The sequence below is a fragment of the Anoplopoma fimbria genome, chromosome 11 (assembly GCF_027596085.1).
Source record: "Anoplopoma fimbria isolate UVic2021 breed Golden Eagle Sablefish chromosome 11, Afim_UVic_2022, whole genome shotgun sequence".
Taxonomy (NCBI): Eukaryota; Metazoa; Chordata; class Actinopteri; order Perciformes; family Anoplopomatidae; genus Anoplopoma; species Anoplopoma fimbria.
The window spans coordinates 13,036,038-13,056,287 of NC_072459.1; the positions used below are offsets into that span (position 1 = coordinate 13,036,038).

Sequence of the window (20,250 nt, forward strand, 5' to 3'; positions counted from 1 at the left end):
GGAACCTTTTGCCACTGGAGGACTCTGCTAAGATTTCTATCTACGCACCTACTAAAAAAGTCTGTGCACATTATTGCAGTGACCCTGTGAAAAGGCTGCGTCTGGAGAGGGAGAATCAATTAACCTGGAACAAATAACAAGCCTAGTGTCTGATGCATGATGTATGACCAGAGGATGAAAATTGCTAATGCACATCGGCACGTCCTGCTAGTTAAAGCTTAATGGTATCAATTATCAAGTAGCGAAACAAATACAGGACTGTATTAAACCAAAGTTTGCTGTTTAAAATCATCTACAAGTTTAGTTTCTCTTCAGGTTCCAAGCATCTTAAATGGAGATTAGTGGTTCAAATTTATTATGATTAACTTGATTGATTCACTTAAAAACCCAAGCTCTCTTTCAAACACAGACAAACAGGTGCACACTGATGGTATCATGACAGTTCAGCCAAAACCAAAATACTGGTATCTGAAATGGCATAATGAGTTAGGGAACCAGCCAAGCGAGGAGTTGTGGAGCAGGAGCAAAATATAAATAAGCAAAGGTAGGTTTATGGCAGGTGAGAGATCTGAGAAGTGGAAAGAAATGTGTTAAAAAGAAGAATATTTTGTGAAACAGAAACAGCCTGTTGTGCAAACAAACGAAGATCAGAAACGTTCCTTTCATTTCAACACCACAAGATGCAGTAAAGTTAGTTAAAAGTGTGGTAATCATCTCTTCAGGGCCTCCAGTTGGCTACACAGTTTGTTCTGTATTTAAAAATCTGGTCTGAGCAAGTTGTCATGTGTCTTGCTACAAATCTTTCCACCCCTCTGTGACTGTCAGCAGAATAAAAATATCCTGCAAATATGACACACAGCATTAAAACCACTGCTGGAGACTGATGCTTCATATGCATTTTCCATGAACAGTCATCCTTTTTGAAGTGGACATTTTCTGACTGACAGGGTTTCATCCACTCCTCTATATTATTGTCAGGGCAGCGGAAGCTCTTTTAATTAAGCTCCGTTGTTGTAATCAGTCTTTGAGTGGTGATGAGAAATATGTATCATAGCATTCATTAGTGCATAATTTTGCATTTAGGACTTCTTAAACCTTTCTGTTATCCTGCTGTCTATTAATTAATGGAGACACCTTTTACACAGCAGAACAGGATGACATAAAAACACAAGCTAAAACACATCACTCAGTGGTTTGTCTGAGCAAATGGAAGTATTGTAACTTTGCCTGTGATTCTCTGTAGATGACACTGAAGATGAGGACACATCTTTACTCATGACTTCATTTTCTACCTCTTCTACGCCATCCATCATGCACCAGAACCTGAGGATCAACTCCTCCGAGCAGCCCAGTCCCTGGCCGAACAACAGCACCTGGCCACCTGTCAAATCTTCAAATTTGGGGATGTCCTGCTTCACTATGACATTTGGCGCCATCTCCAACCTCACGGCTCTGGCCATCCTAGCTAAGTCCCGCCTGCGATTCCGCCGCCAATCCAAAGCACCGTTTCTGCTGCTGACGGTTGCGTTGCTTTTGGCCGACCTTGCAGGTCATGTGATCCCAGGGGCATTTGCTTTGTATCTGCATGTAGATCATAGGTATAAAACGCAGGCTGGGAAGCCCACCAAAGAATTCTGTCAGATTTTTGGGGCAAGTATGGTGTTTTTTGGCTTGTGCTCTTTGCTGCTGGGTTGTGCCATGGCAGTGGAGCGCTGCGTGGCCATCACTCAGCCCTTTTTCCACGCAGCTATGATCACATTGGGTCACGTGTGGCGAGTTGTGTTATTTCTGTCTTCTGCTGCACTTGTGCTGGCAGTTCTACCTTTATTTTCTGTGGGAAGTTACACTACCCAATTTCCTGGGACTTGGTGTTTCTTACCTATCCATGATCCACAGTCTACAGCTGACACCAACCTGGCTCTGGCCTTCTCCTGTCTGGGCCTCACTGCACTCACTTTTTCCCTCCTCTGCAACATCCTGAGTGGTCTGGCGTTGCTGCGGGCCAGATGGAAGTCCCACAACGTTAATGCAAAATCAGCAGCTCGCTCCACTCGTCGTACTTCGTCCACTTCTTCCTCCTTGTTTTGTTCATTGGATGTGGAGATGATGGCACAACTGGCAGTGCTCACTGTGGTTTCCTGTGTATGCTGGAGCCCCTTTCTTGTGAGTACTCCTTTTTTAGATTGCAGATTATTTTCTAGAAAGATACCACCTTTAGTGTTCAGGTATTTAAAGATTTGTTTTGATGATAAAGTAACAGCTGTACCTCATGAGTGATTCTGTGTGTCTCCTTCAATATAGATCCATATTCTTGTGCTGCAGTTCAACCAAAGAACTTCAACCCAAGAGAAAGATGGGTTCATTCTCCTGGGTTTACGCATGGCCTCCTGGAATCAGATACTGGACCCTTGGGTTTACATTTTACTGAGGAAGGCAGTTATTTTCAGAGTTTGTTGTGCTTTCCATGCACACAGGCCCATAGTGAGAGAAAATAGATCCTTTGCAGAGACACACAGGCAGGCTTCAATTCTGCAATGACTATGTTGGACTTAGACTTTTTCTGTTATGGATGAAAATAAATTATTACTTTTGCGGTGTGGTTTGAAAATAAAATGTAAACTTTGCTGTGTTATTTTAAACGAGGCTCGATGGGGCCCAATAGTCAGCATGCGAGCAGTGTGAATAAAGGATGGAGTGCGACTTTCACAACATTTCACAACATTTAGTTAGTAGTCTGTGCCGGTGCTACTATCAAAAGCAGCCACCTGCAAAACCGTTGGTCGGGCAATCAGGCTGGGTGAGTGATGCCCAATCAAAATCGAGAGAGGCAATGACGGGCGGTGGGTTCGACGAATGGCTGAGCTGCTTTTGAAAGCCTAACACCCGGGGTGGGCGGGGCTTCTTTGGCAGTGACTCCATTCAATATGGAGAACAGAAGATAGTCTGGCTCGCTCTGCGTTTCGCTGCTCCCACTCAGGTCTCGGTCACTTTCGCCTTTCGGACATAAAAAATATGAACTAGTTTTCAAGGTACAGGACTCGCTCACGTACGTTTGACATTTATCCAAATACCGTCTGCATGTAAATTGTTACTCGCCCACTTCACGTCAGTCACAACAGCACTGACGTAGCTAAAACTGTAAAACTGTTGTGACACTTAAAACTACTGGTTTCCTTTAAAAACTACAATATCCTCTGCGCTCTCGGCATCCGGAGGACGATTTGAATGCTCGATAGTTTCCACGTAAACAATTACCAAGTTGTGTCGAGCTGCGGGGTGAAAGGTGACATCGCTTCAGTCTGTCGACTCGTAGGTAAGTAGAGCATGGACGCACTGAGGTCACGTGCTTATATACATATATATATATACATATATGTATATATGTATATATATGTGAGTGGACGATGACACCCTGGGTGACCTCGGTTTACGTGTAACTACTTACGTGTGACCTAGTTAATGTGTAATAACTTTATCCCTGCTCGGGGCTTTTTTTTTTTTTTTTTTTTTTTCTAATTGTTTTAGCTTTTATAATAAAGTTCGTTTGTGACGTCAGGCTACTTGTGTGTACCAGCCTGATTGAAACCCATGTAGGCCAGAGGACCCAGCCCCATGCCAGCTCTACCCTTAAAACCCCCCATCTCTCTCTCTCTCTCTCTCTCTCTCTCTCTATGTGTGTTCCTCCATGACAAGAATGCACAATGCGGCGAGTGTCTCAGCCTCTCTGGGGTCCATGGGACTGCTGCGTCTCTTCGGGGTGTCCTGGTCCTGGAGCCTGGCAGCAGGCCTCGGGGTTTATCTGGGCACAAAAAGCTGGAAGTACTTCTACATTGCAGCACGAACGGCCAAGAGAGACATCAAGTGAGTTAGATACATCCAAGTATAGTTCTGATTCTGATTGATGAATCAATATGATAATGTGCCATTATTCAATTGAACCATATAGGGAGGAAATCATACATCCGAAAAGCATAAAAAGAATTCAAGATATCTTCGTCGACTTAAACCAAAAAGGCAGATTAGTCAACTAATCGAGTAAGAGGAACGTAGTGATAACAAGTGCATACTATTTCAAATTAATAAATAAAATGAATTGCAAATTAATTGCAAAAATCTGAAATGATATGGGATTACCCAAGTGTAGTTAAATAAAAAAACGATTGTATTAATCTGATTACTCTGTATTTTTGTGTGCATGTATGTAAACATTGTCAGAATATAGCTGGGAACATTTATTCGGTTCTTACACTTAATGAGAAACTACTCAGTACTTTTTTCTTTGTCAAGTATTTAATTCACACAGGAATATGCAAAAAATAGGGTTTACCATATGGTTATGTCATATTGGACTATTTATTTATTGAACCACCATAAAGCATTTTATATCATGGTATATATATATATATATATATATATATATATATATATATATATATATATATTGTTATCGAGATATATAATGACCTTTATTGCGATAGAAGATTTGGGCCATATTGCCCAACCCTTTACATCCTCACTCATTTCTTTACTCTTTGTCTCCCTCCATGGACCCTCACCAGTGGCCTCTACGTGCTGTTGAGAGTGAAGATGGCTTTGTGGCGCTACATGCGCAATGGAAGTAACATTCCTTCCATATTCGCCCAGACAGTGAAAAGACATCCAAACAAACCGGCACTCATCTATGAGGCCACAGGGGAGACGTGGACTTTCAACCAGCTGGACGAGATGTCTAATGCAGTGGCCCACTGGGCGAGAGGTCAGGGGTGGATCTCTGGCGATGTGGTGGCCCTCTTCATGGAAAGCAGACCGCTGCAGGTGGCGCTTTGGCTGGGCTTTGCCAAGGTCGGGGTGGAAGCGGCGCTCATCAACTTCAACCTCCGCCATGATTCCCTCATGCACTGTATCGGGGTTTCAGGTTCACGCGCTGTTGTGTTCGGAGCTGAGCTTGCTGAGGGTAAGAATGTGTTTGATCAAGAAATTATGTTTTAAATCTGTATTAATGGAGGGTAACATTATAAAAATACTGTTTCACAGGATAATATCTTCACTCTTATCCAGCACATTATTTAAACAGGCATAGGATTAGGCTGCTTAACTAAGCAACAAGTTTAGTTAACATTTATGTGTAACATCATGTGAAGTGGTCAACGTTTTGTCCTGTGGTGTCACACTTTATGATTCATTTTTTGTGAGGAGCACATTGTGATAATGACTGTTTGTCCAGCTTGTCATGTGGTCAGGAGGACATGCTGCCAGTGATCACATTCCAAGTTAAACTCCTCCTAGTTAATCTCTCTTTAAAGTTGGTTAACATTTGATTCTGTTAGTTCTCTGTTACAATACAAAAATTTGTTTCATTTGTCTCTGTGGTTTCTGTGTGTGTGTGACATTACTATATTTACTGTGAGTGTTATAAGTATTTGATCAGCACTCCATTTGTTCTTTAGATGTCTGTTTTCTCTGCTTTTGTCTTAATGTTGTCAAACAGGTCTGTGGTGTTTAAGATATTCGTTATATAGGCATCATGGCTTCAAAGAAGAAATAATAATTAGATTGACCTTATACAAAAAAGGATCATTCAATTACCTGGCATTGTTACAGTATATAATTACATTACTTTCACTCACAATAATACAAATGTATTTAAAGTGTGTTCCTATCTAAGCTAAACAGTTTGAACTAACCAAACTGGTTTCCTCTCCTCCCATCTCCCTCTGAATGTCAGCCATGTTGGAGGTCAGTTCTTCCAACACCCAGTCCATGCAGAGGTTTAGTACAGGGGACATCAATGCGGAACATCTGGCCCGGCTGGGTGCTCAACCTCTGGACCCAATTTTAGCGTCTTCACCCAGACATCCCCCTTCACCTTGTGTTCCCCACAAAGGCATGAACGGTGAGTATCACCGAATTAGATGTATGCTGACTTAATATGTATGTTAATTATTAATTTCTCTTTAAATCATTTTCCTTATTCCTCTATTCTGAATTCACAGAGTGTGTGTTCACGGTAATTCATTTATCTCAGTCTGGGTTCTAGTTTCTGAACTGAAATTGCTCTTTTGTAATTATGTGACTCAAGTGTGATGAGGTGAATACTTGGTTTTGCAGAACCTTTAGAGTTATGAGTCATTTTGTATTCGAGACAGATATTGACATTTTTCTCTAGTCAGCTGTCTGTCTGAATATAAAACCATAATCCTCAACTATTGTAAATCTGTTTTTGATGAATGGATATAAAAGTCGGCCTTAAAGGTGTGAGCTCAACATATGCCCTACCTTACATTCCAGGGGTGTTTGTTGCCAAGGAAAACATGAGGCACATCAAAAACAATGCCTGTATTTTCAGTTCTGTCATTATTTGGGTTCACTGGTGGCTGCATGCTTCTTAAACTTTCGGTGTGCATCTGTAATGCTCTATTGTATTTTCTCCTGCAGACCGCCTATTTTATATTTACACCTCCGGCACCACAGGACTGCCCAAGGCTGCCATTGTGGTACATAGTCGGTATGACATTTACAAAACAAAGCACAGCTTTCCAGAGTTGTTACAGTTGCTGCACAGCTAATGATAGATGTCTGAGATCCTCTCCTTTGTTCCCACAACAGCTACTACAGAATTGCTGCTTTCGGGTATTTTGCCTTTCGCATGAGTCCCGTTGACATCGTCTATGACTGCCTGCCGCTCTATCACTCAGCAGGTATACAACTGCAGGCTCAAGCTTGATGAATACAGTTTCCCTCTTTTTAAGTTTGCATAACCAAAGTGTTAGCTTTCTCTTCCTGCCAGGTAATATCATGGGCGTCGGTCAGTGTCTGATCCATGGCCTCACCGTGGTAGTGAAGAAGAAATTCTCTGCCAGCCGCTTCTGGGAAGACTGCATTAAGTACAACTGCACTGTAAGAGCTTATTCTCGGAAAACACTGACCATGTGCCATATTCGAGGAAATCAATAACTATAAAGCATAAATCCTGAACCAGCGTCAATAACAACACTGCTCTCCTGCTGTAGATAGTGCAGTATATCGGGGAAATCTGCCGCTACCTGCTGTCTCAGCCAGTTCGGCCGTCAGAAAAAGGCCACAAAGTTCGTCTGGCGGTGGGAAACGGGTTGCGCCCCAGTGTGTGGGAGGCCTTCACCGAGCGTTTCGGGGTGAAGCAGATCGGCGAGTTCTACGGAGCAACCGAGTGCAACTGCAGCATTGCCAACATGGACGGCAAGGTCAGCATTCACTGTCACTTGTGTGTCTTCACTGGATGAAATGTGAATATGAGTTTATCAGAACTCTGTCCTGGCAGGTGGGAGCCTGTGGATTCAACAGTCGCATTCTCCCCAACGTGTACCCAATCCGTCTGGTGAGGGTGGACGAGGACAGCATGGAGCTGGTTCGTGACAGCCGGGGGCTCTGTGTGCCCTGCCGCCCTGGTAACTGATACTGATTACAATAATGCGTTTTCAACATGTCATGTGTGATTGTTAACTGTGTTAACTGAGTTAACTCCATGTCTTGCAGGGGAGCCAGGACTTCTGGTGGGTCGTATCAACCAACAGGACCCATTACGGCGTTTTGATGGCTACGCTAACCAAGATGCTACAAAGAAGAAGATAGCTCACAATGTCTTCAAGAAGGATGATTCTGCATATCTATCAGGTTACCAATCCTTTTTATGTCCCATAAATTTCTTTTTTTATTGCTTTTATATTGTACACAACATTCAACACAGCTTACCATGCTCAGTTAAAAAAATGTGCAATGAGTCTTGTAAGTGTTCAAAATAAAGAAAGCTCATAATAAGGGCAATGTCGGATTGCCAATCTTTCTTTGTCAGTGCTCAGAAAGGTTGTTTTTTTTCTGACGGTGTAGCCATACTTTGATTAGACATAGGGGTTTTTGACCCAATGTTGGTAATTATTTTCTCTACCCTAGGTGACGTGCTGGTGATGGATGACATGGGCTACATGTACTTCCGTGACCGCAGTGGAGACACCTTCCGCTGGCGAGGAGAAAATGTCTCCACCACCGAGGTGGAAGGCGTACTCAGCAGTCTTCTGGGTCAGACCGACGTGGCTGTGTACGGCGTGGTAGTTCCAGGTAATGGCACAATGACTTTGTGTGCTTACTGCTTCCCACATCGCTTTTGGGCCGTAACTGTATTATTTATTTTTTCTTGCATTTGACTCTACTCACTACTTGACAAGCATTTATTTCCATCATATGTCATACCAGGTGTGGAGGGTAAGGCGGGCATGGCCGCCATTGCTGACACCACAGGGAGTTTTGACTACAACAGTTTCCTGCATAAAGTCCAGCAAGCTCTTCCTTCGTATGCGCGCCCCGTGTTCCTAAGAATCTCCCCACATGTGGACACCACAGGTCAGTGGCAGATCTAGATAAATATTCATGGGGTAGCAAGTGCATGCATGAATAAATACACATACATAAACATACATAAACATACATACATACATAAATACACATACATACATACATAAATACACATACATAAACATACATACATAAATACATATACATGGTATACATACATATAAATAAATAGACATACACATTCATATTGTACATACATACATACATACATACATACATACATACATACATACATACATACATACATACATACATACATATATATGAAACAAGTAATGATTTGTAATGCCCTCTTGTATTTCAATTCACTGCCTCACTCTTTTGCCACAATCCGTTAATGTTTTGAGAATCATATTCAAAAGAAAAGTCCCTGAATGAGGAGAGCTTAACTCAAAACATTAACTGATTGTGTCAAAAGAGTGAAGCATTGAATAGAGATACAAGAATTAGAGCATTAGAAATCATTACTCGTTATATTTATTAAATTTCAGATATTTTTCATTGAACAAACGCCTATTTCATGAAGGGGTTTTAAACTGGGTGCTTTTGTATGTTGCTTTGCTCATAAATGTGGACATGTTTACCTGCAGAATGAGCAGTTTCTGTGATTTGGCTTTTAGCTGCATGCCTATCAGCAGACACTCGTAAGCGGCAGTGAATATTTGGTCGGGTTTAATCCGACCCTCATACAATCAAACAGGACATACTAATCAAAACATGCTCCAATGTTTTTGATTAGTTATCTGCTTCTAGTGGAAGTTGGCAATCCTTTTAGCAGGAAAAAGATCATCAGCAGTTGTGTGCCAAGACCGGGAGAAGCGGCACAGAAAAGCTACAATCAATGGGTGACGTCTCTGTGACCACATCCAATTCTTCTGTACAGTCTATGGCTGTAACCCTGTGTCCTTCCGCGGTTCCTGGCACCGAACTGTGGAGTCTGGGGGTGTCATCTTTTGCTGCATTAACTAGCATTCCGACATCAGAGTGTTTCTCTTGTAAATCATATATTTCTATTGGATTGTCTGAAACCGGGCTGGCAAGGCTTTTTTTTTTTTTTTTTTTAGAGAGCACAGCGACAGGTGCACTTACTTGATATTCCTCTTGTTTTCATAAAAATGTTAACCATCACTGAGACAAACATTTTAATCTATTTTTTGTATTTCCACATTCCTGCTTAGGTACATTTAAAATCCAGAAAACCCGGCTGCAGAGGGAGGGATACGACCCACGTCTCACCGCCGACCAGATCTACTTTTTGAACACTAGAGCTGCATGTTATGAGGCAGTAGACGAGGAGCTATACAACGCTATAGCGGAGGGAAGGATGTCTCTATGACATGGAGGCCGTAGCAGGTCGGCCATGCTGCCTCAGTTAAAGAGATCCTGTAGAGGGAGGATAACATATTCAAACGCTGGTGTCAGGATTAGTCAGTGTTGGTGCACCACCTGTCAGGATTTGAACCTTTCAGGGAACAGAGTTGAGAGGACTTCTAGCATAGAATTACATAGAGAATTGTTACAGATGTTGTTTTAACACTGTATGAGTAACACACCAGGACATAATAAGAGGACATTTATTCCTTTTTAATAACTTGTTTTCAATTATTAAATGAACACCTCAAAACGTTCTTGAGCATCACCGCACATAGAGTGGGTAACTCCCACAACAACTCGTTTAAAATAGGATACAATAATGATTACAATAATGAGCTTGGGACAGAAAGATGTAGCATCAAGTGAAAAGCTGTTACAGGGTATATTCCCATTTATGAGATATGTTACAAGACTAAGTCTGTGTAGGTTTAAGCAATAATTGAGAGTGAAGCTATGGCGTTACTGTGAGTTACGTGTGGTTGGATGAGGCTGAAAAGACCAGACTTCAACATGCAGTACATATGGCTACTAGATAAAACACTAACCGTAGTCTTTGGTTTTTTTTAATGCAATGGAAAACTAATCTCACTTTTCATGTTTGAACCTCAGAACAACAGCGGCACACGTTTTGCAAACAAACAAAAGCTGTTACTGTATGTGCCTTATATGAAACTGATCTGTGTTTCATTTTTTTAATGCTTTTCCTAGAGAGGAGCTCATTGTTAAATCACTGTAGTGATTTTTGTGTCATGCAAAGCTGAGTCACCTGAGGTGGCTGTCATTATATGTAACAAATCTTATCAGTGTAGTAATATATTGGTGTTTAAGCTATTTACAATTTCAGATCTCACAGACTACTTTTTTTTTTTTGTTGTAGCTCAAATAAAATATTTTAAAACATTTCTGTGTGTGTTTCATGTCATTCATAAATAAAGTAGCTGTTTTTCTTTTTTTTTTTTCTGTATTTGCAGTGTAGTGCTGTAATTCACAACAGTCGTCAATCGCAAAAGAAAAAAGCATCAAACCATCACAAGCTTGAGCAGCCCTTCATTTCTTTCATTATTCATATTTTTATAGAAACAATGTTCGGCAATATGTCTTCAATGTGAACTATTCCGTTGACAAGGATATCCTGTTGGGTAGGACTTTCAGTGGGTGCTCTTTGCAGGCAGAGCAAAAGTAGGGAAAGGCCCTGGGTGTGATGATCTGTGTGAAGGTGTAGAGAGGCTTTCTCTCTCCGGGGTCGTAAAAGGTCACCTTGCCTCTGTCCATGTCTAAAACTACTCTTATCACTTCTGGTGTCTTAGTCATGTTCAGCGGCTCCCATGGTGCCGTGCAGGCCTTGTGCTCTTTGTTGCGAAACCTTATAGTCCAGAATCCCTCAGCTGGTGTCAGCACGTGCTTGCCCTTCCTGTTGATGGACTCTTTGGCCACTCCCACCACCCAGTATGTGTTGTCCTTTACCTCCACATCCCAGCTGTGGCGTCCAGATGTATAGCCCTCAGCGGCCAGCATCTCAGCGCTTATGTCAAAGCGCTCTGGGTTGTCTGGCAGCTTGAAAATCTGGGTGGAGTTCTGCACGACTGTGAGATCCTCTGAGAGGATGAAGCAGCTGGCTGCTGTGTTTGGATCCAGAATCACAGGATCTTGAGAGAAAAAAACAACACGGAAGAGGTTACTTATGTGGTGAGAAAAATAGCTGGTCGATAAAACATGGCTTGTTATTGTTTGAACTCACTGTATTTAACTATGCTCTTCATCTTCTCCCACACTTTATATTTCAGAGAGCCCAAGTGCTTGGCCACATCGATCAGAGCACCATAAATCATTTGTGGTTCAACAGAAGACCGCCACGTTCTGAAAAGATACTTAAGCAGTTAGTTGTTGAGAATTGTGTCTGTAGAGCTATATTATCCTAAAATATTCTGAGATGGATTCCAAGATGTTGAGTTAACACTTACCTCCTGATTGTTTCTTTGTAATTCTGAAAACAACATTGAAGAAAAACAACTTGAAACCACTTCTGGTTACAATTTGCTATTCAAACTGTCTGAAGCAACGTTCTTATCTACCTTAAGAAATGGGATGTCTTGAGATTGCATCTCCTGTTCCACCAATCTGATGGTGTTTGAGAGAGATGTAATCTCATTGCTTATCTCTTCAAACCTCTGGTTGACCATCTGATTCTTCAGATCCTCTTCGGCCTTTAAAGCTGAAAGTCTGGCAGCCTCCTGCTCCTTCAGGAAAAGGTGAAGGGCTTCGAATTCATCTCTGATCTGTGTTTCGGTGTGTTCAGCCTGGTTCTGGAGAGAGAGGCATGATTGATGGGTAATAATTGCCTCCACACCTTGGCCCTTTCAGAACGTTCCAAGAAACATGATGTACTGATGGAACTGACAGTACCTTGACATGTTCTGCCATTTCCTCACAGGATTTTTTTGCCTTCTTGTACCACTGCAACTTCTCTTTTAAAGGCAGCAGTGCGCTCTTCAGTTCCTCCTGAAAAGGTCAGTGACAGGGCATCAACTTAAATACAAGGTCAGTCTGGCAGTCGGCCCAGCTGTCAGTACAATGTGGGGCTTTCAGCTGCCACATGCTCTTCAATGGCAGCATTAAACACAAAGCTGCACAATGCAGCACTCAAGTTAAAGGTGCAGATCCAAAGAAAAGGATCCAATTTCCTGGTAACAGTAGAAAAATTGAGCCCAGGAAATTTAGGATAAAGACAAAGACACAATATGGCAACAATAGATTTATTTTACATTAGTAATGCCGATTTTTTTGTTATCAGGAGAGGGTCGAGGAGGGCATGAATAGAATGAATGGAGTGTCACAGAAACCATGTGGGAATCAAGTTTCAGTCCTCTCCAGACCCCCTGTGGCAACGGCACACCATAAATATACATCTATTATTAGAAAGTGAATGAACTCAGCCAAACACCTTCACACTTAACATATCAGGCTTAGAGAAGCAGAGAGGTAGAATCAAAAAACAAAAACAAAAAAAGTAAAAAACACAATATATTATAATGTCAAGTAAAAAACACAATATATTATAATGTCTTGCCAAAATGTTGAAAAGCTTTAAATTAAAATAATGTCCAGGTAAAGTACCACTTCTTCTATTTGGTCAATGACAGATAGCCCTTGAGAATTAATGAGCAAAATAACCAGTCAAGCTAAACAATTGTGATTGTCAAATTAAGTGAATCGTCTTCCTATTTTTATTGACGGCTCAGAGACAATATTGTGGGTATTGTTATATTGTTGACTTTAGATACTAGTCTATAAAGACAGACATAAAATTCGGCATCCAAACAATGCGACAGGTATTTCAATAGATGTTTCATCATCATTGATTACAGCTGCTTTCTTCATAAAACAGAAGAAGACGATTAAGGAAATTCAAGATTTCACAAGTAGCTGATTCTGAAGATATTCAGTTCCAACATTGAAAAATGTGTCACCTCTGTTAAATACTGGGGTGACCAGCCCTGTAACGTTAACCTACCTTACAGTCATGAGCACCTTCCCCAATGGGATAGAGCCTGTGGCCGGTGTGGGCAGCCGTCTTCCCACAAACGCCACATATTGGCTCCAAGTCCTCCAAACAGAACAAGGTGAGCTTCTCCCCGTGCTCCTTACAAGCCCCTGGGTCATTCTTGCTCCTGTCCGCCTTGAAGGACTCACAGGACTTCTCCAGCACAGTGCTCACCACGATTTGATCCATGGAGGCAGGGCGCCAGCACAGAGGACAGCTATGTGAATCCCCACCGCCTTGTGTCTCCCAGCTGTCTTTAAGACAAGCTTTACAGAATCGGTGTCTGCAATTGAGCACCACTGGCTGACAGAGAATATGTCCACAAATTGGACAGGAAAGGTCATCCTCGAGATGAGCACGTCTGGTGGCCATTCTTCTCCACAGGGATTTGATGAAGCAGCAGGATTGGAGGCTCCTCCCAGGAAGGTTACCTCATCTTGACCTCAGAAATAAGTGTTGATACCTCGGCTCCTAAAGGCATATCCAGTGTAATGCTGTGCTGTGTTGAGCATGCACATCCCGCCTTCTCAAATAAACACCACACACCTCAAAAGATTAAAAAGTAAAATGAATCGGCTTAGACTGCACCAGTGCAGATCAGAGCAAAGAGTAACCCGGACTAACCCAATGATGACAGAAGAGTATGGTATGCTGTGATCAGCACTAAGGTATTTGAGGAGTCCGTTGAAACAACCTGTCACATAGTAATGGAAGAGTTTGCAGAGAAACAACGTCCCAAAAAAGACTGGGTGAGGATATAAATAGACAGAAGTAACTGATTTGGACTGAAGCTATGTGGGTAAAGACATTTTCTCCTGCTGACCATTGGAATATTAAGTTTAGCTTCTGGCAGCAGCTTTTTAAAATTAACACATGGTTATTTCTATAACACCCCAGAGGCAAACCCCTCTTCTGGTATAAAACACAACACCATTCATTTGTCAGAGTTGTTTAAGGGGAAATGGAGGGTATATTTCAAAAGGTGTTTACTCAGTAGCATGGTCTAAAAGGTTATTTTGTTAATTTCAAAAGAATGTAACAGTAAGTTGACCTTGGGTGGACTGTATTCAAGTATTTTGTTATTAGTTTACTTGAATGAGTGCCACAGTGCCAAAAATAGGGCAAGAGTGTGTGTGTATATACGTAGAAAAAGAAAGTGAATACTCCCCTCATTACAAAATGCTGTGTAGACCAGTGCTGCTCCAGCTCTTGCATTAAATTCACTGTATCTTAGCATTTGAATCTCACACATTCTACGTTAGTATTCAGTCAGCTTTAGGTAGGACAGTTGTTAGAGTGTGTACTGTATCTGTAGCAAGCAAACTGTAGCAAAGATCCCTATTTTCTTTAATTTTTTTCCACTTCCTCTCCTCACCTGCCTCACTGAATTTCTTCTCCTTTCCTCATCACTGATTGGCTCTTGTTTTCACCCTTTGTCACACCTCATTCAGCCAATTAAGTTCACCTGATCTCTCCTTTTTCAAAGGTTACACTCCCTCTCACTCTTTTTCACCTTCACATGGAGCGTCAGTTCTGGTAAGAGGAGTTACTTACTCTTTAATTCTTGTCCTACGTCCATGGTAGTTAACTGAGAACTTTATTTATCCTTAAGATAAACATATGAGATTAATTTAACTAATTATGTTAGGTTCTTGTATTTGTTTGTTTCAGATATAACAGCCCATGTGTGTCTTGTGCTCGCTGAAGTTTATAAATTGAGTTTTGGAGAAAATACTTTGCTTTCTGATCCGATTGCCAACGATTGTGAGTTGTGAACCTCCTAATTAACATGCATTAGCTACTTGAAGCTGCCAGAGTGGCTTTGCATTTGGTCACTGGACAGATGACAGCTATTTCTTCTCTTATTTAAGGTCAGTTCATGTGTTTTAATATTTTATAACAAGTTCAATAATGTAATTTAAAGTTATGGTTGAAAAGCTGTTCTGGTTAAAGTAGATGAATTTGTAGCTGTTTTAATTTGGTTAAATTATTCAGCTGTTTTAATCTTTAAATTAGTCATTTGTTGAACAGTTTTATTAAACAGAAAACAGTTTCTAAATAGCGACTAAACTAATTGGGGGAAAAGACAGATGGATCTTTTTGGCTGTGTGGGTTCACACACACACACACACATGCGCACACACGCGTGCGTGTGAGATCCAGAGACAAACACATAAATAATGAGGCTGACAGACATTTTACTACAGTGCACAGTCTACTGAGCCCATTGGGAGTAGCAGCAGGGAGTCCTTAGCTGTGAAACTGAAATCTTCTGTCACATTTTTTTCTTTGCAAGACTGTACAGGTTTTCTAGTTCTATATTCAATTTCCCATCTGACTGGGAATAATCATTGTGTATGCTTATGATCATTTTTTGTTTAAGTAGTTAATGCATAGTGAAGATGTACCTATCAAATGTATTCTTAACTCCTTTTTAAACAGAATAGATTATTTTTCCCAGCTTACCTTACGATCTTTGAATGCCTCCTTTATGGGATATACTATGTGAGTCATATGCAGGCCTGTTGTGTGGCACATAGAGCATACAGGCTCCAGATCAGCCACACAGAGGAGAAACGGTCTCTCTCCGTGGGCTCCACATGTTTTATGTGGAAGTCTGGGGCTCTCTTTAAAGCAGAGGGGACACTCTTTAGTCCCATGTTGTATCCAGAAGTGCTCCAAACAACAGTTGCAAAAGCTGTGATCACAAGCGATGCAGCAGAGGACCACTGAATCCAGGAAGATAACCCCACACACAGCGCAGCAGAAGTCTTCCACAGCCTGACTCGAGTTGTCGACCTCCATCTGTGAAATTCAATGCAGCACTGATGGGGATCTCCACCCTTAAACCTATATTCCCTCTGAAAGTACATTATGTACCATTGGTGTTCATCTGCATACGGCCCTGCTGCAGGAGAGAAAGAGAGACCCGGCTCCTCCAGTTTCATCATAAATCAGCACACACATTAAAGGCAGGCTTTCAACTCACCCATGTGTCAAACCATGCTGCTAAAAATCTGGATAACAAAGCAGGAACTCTTGTAAAGTTGAATTATTTATATCTTAAAATTAGATTTTAACTTTTTTTATTTTTTTTATGCTGTGTCCTTAAGGGAAAGGATTATTTTCAGTTACTATAACTGCTTTTTTTTAATACAATTACTTTTAATTTACATAATATCTACTGTATGTATTTGTCTGTACCATTCAAAATGTGCATGGCCTACTGTATGGTTTAAAAATAATTAGAACTGTTGCATATTCTAAAGCAGATCCCCTTCATTTTCAATATAGTCCTGTCTGTGTTACATGCTCATGATCCCAATAGAAACCTTAAGGCAAAGTTAAGAGTGCATTTACACAATTTTGAAAGTAAAAATTGATTTTAAAAATGGACATTTGAGTTTTCAAAAGGCTGCAGAATGTAACACAGACTGGGCTAAAGACCATTAGCAGTTATGTGTCTGCTACTTTTCTTCTGCCCTCACACATGTTTAACCAGTACTTCTAATGACAAGTTTTGTATATCATTGAGGGAAATAAAACACACCTTTTAATCACACGGTTCCACTTTATTGATTTCCACACAGCAATAACAAGTGTGCATCTTTTCAAGAATGCAGAGAGGAACTGTACAATGAAAAATATATATTTACTGAAGAAAGAAGTATAATTAAAAGATGAAGGTGTGTAAGGTGACATTTCTGATCTCTTAACAAAGAAATAAAACATAACAACATGGTCCTACCCAGAATTAACATAATAGTTCAATCATCCATGGCTTCCAAAGTTTAGAGTCTCAGCTGAGCCGGCTCAATACGCTACATGTGAGATTTACTTTCTGACTGACAAGAGATTAAGGCAACCCCGAACGCACGCTCTATTCACACTGCTCCACATGATACATCGTGAAAATACTGTGGTTCACATGGACGTGAAATGAGTGTCAGATTCACTTGAAACATTGTGAACTAAATAATAATCTCAGCTGTTCACAGGGCATGATGGAAATTTAGGATATGGCTATATTATCAACACAAACAGTTCTGATGTAGGAGATTGTATGTACATTCTCCAAATCTTCACAGAAACTATTAATTAGGATGTGTATAATCTGTGTTTTCTGTATTAAAATGTTTTTCCACTGTATGTTACATAAAATTCTCAATTTACAAACGAATCATTGTTTCTTGTCCATTCATATTCAGTGCTCTGTTAAGTTTTTAATCATACTTAATACTTTTTGGTTTCAACATTAACTTAATAATCTTTTACATAACAACTATATCTATATATATAGTTCTTGTCCTTAACATTTGTCTTTCACCCTTCTCTCGCTGTCCTCAAGGATCAGAGGTCACTATGGCACATTGACTTCACATCAGCTTCCTGTCGGGGTGATCGGAGGCCCGTCCCGAGCGCTGGTGTCGGACCTCCAGGTGTTTGCTCTGAACGCGGTCAAAATGCTGCAGCAGCTCGTTGTAATCCACCTGAGAGTGAGAGGCACGTTTGGAGACTTGCTGTTTCGAGTCCATGTACTTGGACTCGTCCACAGTCCTCATGAGCTCCGGGTTGGGGACACACCGCAGGCGGTGGGAGAGCAGCTGGAAGGCCTGGCTCTGTGGCAGCAGCATCAGCAGCCCATACAGGGCCTTTATCAGGTAGGGGTTGTTCTCCACGTCTAGGAGCTGCAGGCGCAGGTAGGTGAAAATGGGGCTTTCGATGAGCTGCACCAGCTTGTCCACCTCCATCAGGAAGTCCACCGTCACCTCCAGATCTCCGAACTTCTGGATGAGATCGTAGGCGTGTTTGTAGTTCTGCGTGAGGAAGCAGAGCGACACGGTGGCGACGGGATTGTGGCACCAGGAACGGTACAGGCAGCAGAACAGAGCACAGCTCTCCTGAGTGCGCAGGTCCTTCAGCTGGTTGCGTAGCTGGAAGAGCTCCGCCGAGGTGAGCAGGATGGTGTTGAGCGTCTGAACCATGGTGGAGCCAAACTTGAGGTCCTCCTCCTTCAGCAGGATGTCGGCCATGGAGTGGAAGATGTTCTCTGCGTGAAGCAGCAGACAGAGCTGCCTGATGATGAAAGCCCCCCTGTTCTCCAGGAGTTTCCTCTCCAGACTGAAGCGTTTCAGCAGGTTGATCATGAACTTGTAGAAATAGGAGTTCATACTTGGTGTTGACGGGGACGAGTCCGCCGTTTTGGAGCCCGTGCTGGGCTGCTGTCCTGTCTTGGCGCTCTCTGGGACCTTTAGCTCCAGTTTGTGGTCTGTGCTGTCGCAGGAGCCGCCTTGGTCTGTTTGGCCGGCGGGAGACGACGCTATCTCGGCCAACACCTCCAGATCTTTCAGTATCACCTCATCCGACTCGTCGGACAGCGTTTTCAGCAGCATAGGAAACAGGCTGTCCGTGTGGCGGAACATTTTGCGTGGCGTCTTGATGTACAGGTGGTAGAGCCATTTCAGCACAGCTATACGGGTCATCATGCCAGTGGAGGAGTCGTGGAGGTGCCGGTCCAACACCTGGACGATGCCGTCAAGGTCCAGATTTACCTGAGGCCTTTCGGCACTGGCTGGAGTGAAGAAGCTGATATTGCTGAAACCAACAGATTCCTGTGATGCGTTCAGCATGTCATTGCCGTCTACCTCCGTCTTAGGCTGGCCGTCTTCCCGGGACGGCGACCCCGTACTTCCGCTTTTCTCCTCTTCCTCTTCCTCATCATCCTCGGGAGTCACCAGCTTCATCAGACTGTGATTGCAGGCACTGGCTGCTTCTTTGGTGTTCTTCTTCCGGTCATCGTAGGAAAGGCAAGGCAGCACCGCAGTCAGGATGCCAGAGGAGTAAGGGAGAACCACTCTGCCCGCAAGCTGGATGAACTCTCTCATCCAGGTCATGGCCGTCAGCTGGATCAGGTCGTTTGTGAGCTTTGTTTCGTCTGCGACCTGGCAGTGGATGACCAGGATGTTGGCCATCTCGGCAAATTTCACGCTGGAGGGGGTCTTCTTGATCTCCTTCAGAAACTCTCCGAGCACCACCTCACACGTTCTACGGATCTCCTTGCTGTTGTCTCCCAGGATCTGGAAGAGCCCGTCCAGGATCTCGGGGAGGTAGTCCAACAGGTTGATGTCCGGCACAGACTCCAGAACGTGGATCCAGGAAATGATAAACTGCCGAGCATACTGATTATTGGAGTATATTCTCTCTCTGAGCAGGGGGACAAACGCCACCAGGTCAAACTTGTTACTTTCTGTCACAATGTCTTTCAGCAGTCTGTCCAGGAGTTCCGATCCGCTTTTCACATTGGGGTCCGGGTCTGCTGCAAGCTTGCTGAGACCATCGAAGAGCAGGTTGAAGTGGGGCAGCACGGCTCCCCTGGCCACCTTCACTATATTATACAGGGCCTCACAGGCATAGTAGCGCAAACGGCTGTCTGAGTCATTGAAGCACGTGAGCACAGGCTCAATAAGCTCCTTCAGATACAGACCGGAGTCCTTGCCGAGGGCGATGGAGCAAGCTGCCAGCCCGATGAGACCCCCTTGCGGCTGTGGGGGTGCTGGGAGAGGGCAAACTCCGAGGCCAGGATCTGGATGACGTGTCTGATCTGAGTCGAGTTGTTCTGAGCCACAAACTCTCGCACCAGTTTCTCTATTTCCAGAGCTGCGACTTTCCTCTTCTCGTACAGTTTGTCATTCAGAGCCCGGACGATGTTGGGCGTCAGGGGCGAGAAGTCCTTTTCGTTGTTCATGGTCGGAGCTGCTTCTGCACCGGATCACCGGTCTAATGAAATCTGCGTCGATTCTCTATTTAATAAATTAAAAAAAATAAAAATAAAAAAGCAGCAGTCTGCATTTATGATCATGTATTCGCGGAAAACACATCTGTTTCACCGGCGAACCAGGAAGCCTTGTAATGCCGAGCAGCTGACCGGATGCTTCCGCCGGAAACGCGTC

The 20,250-nt window shown here is 42.7% G+C and overlaps 4 protein-coding genes across 4 annotated transcripts; 2 read left to right on the forward strand and 2 right to left on the reverse strand.

Annotated features, from left to right (window-relative positions):
* Window positions 1-1,311: 1,311 nt before the first annotated feature.
* Window positions 1,312-3,007, forward strand: ptger1c (prostaglandin E receptor 1c (subtype EP1)). Its single transcript, XM_054607330.1, has 3 exons — window positions 1,312-2,163; window positions 2,302-2,448; window positions 2,978-3,007. The coding sequence occupies exons 1-3, from the start codon at window positions 1,312-1,314 to the stop codon at window positions 3,005-3,007; spliced, it is 1,029 nt and encodes a 342-aa protein (XP_054463305.1).
* Window positions 2,911-10,604, forward strand: slc27a1a (solute carrier family 27 member 1a). The gene is made up of 13 exons (XM_054607983.1): window positions 2,911-3,313; window positions 3,694-3,861; window positions 4,560-4,954; window positions 5,726-5,893; window positions 6,436-6,505; window positions 6,607-6,698; window positions 6,788-6,897; window positions 7,011-7,220; window positions 7,298-7,424; window positions 7,513-7,650; window positions 7,927-8,091; window positions 8,227-8,373; window positions 9,564-10,604. Exons 2-13 carry the CDS (start codon window positions 3,695-3,697, stop codon window positions 9,719-9,721), a joined length of 1,947 nt encoding a protein of 648 aa, XP_054463958.1. The 5' UTR covers window positions 2,911-3,313; window position 3,694; the 3' UTR covers window positions 9,722-10,604.
* Window positions 10,605-10,869: 265 nt separating this feature from the next.
* Window positions 10,870-13,672, reverse strand: trim35-13 (tripartite motif containing 35-13). Its single transcript, XM_054607992.1, has 6 exons — window positions 13,271-13,672; window positions 12,163-12,258; window positions 11,832-12,062; window positions 11,721-11,743; window positions 11,498-11,616; window positions 10,870-11,405 (listed from the first exon to the last, which is right to left on the reverse strand). The coding sequence occupies exons 1-6, from the start codon at window positions 13,670-13,672 to the stop codon at window positions 10,870-10,872; spliced, it is 1,407 nt and encodes a 468-aa protein (XP_054463967.1).
* Window positions 13,673-16,558: 2,886 nt separating this feature from the next.
* Window positions 16,559-20,222, reverse strand: vac14 (vac14 homolog (S. cerevisiae)). The gene is given in 2 exon segments (XM_054607980.1): window positions 16,559-19,838; window positions 19,841-20,222. Coding segments are annotated over 2 exon segments (2,367 nt in total). The 5' UTR covers window positions 20,046-20,222; the 3' UTR covers window positions 16,559-17,676.
* Window positions 20,223-20,250: the final 28 nt, after the last annotated feature.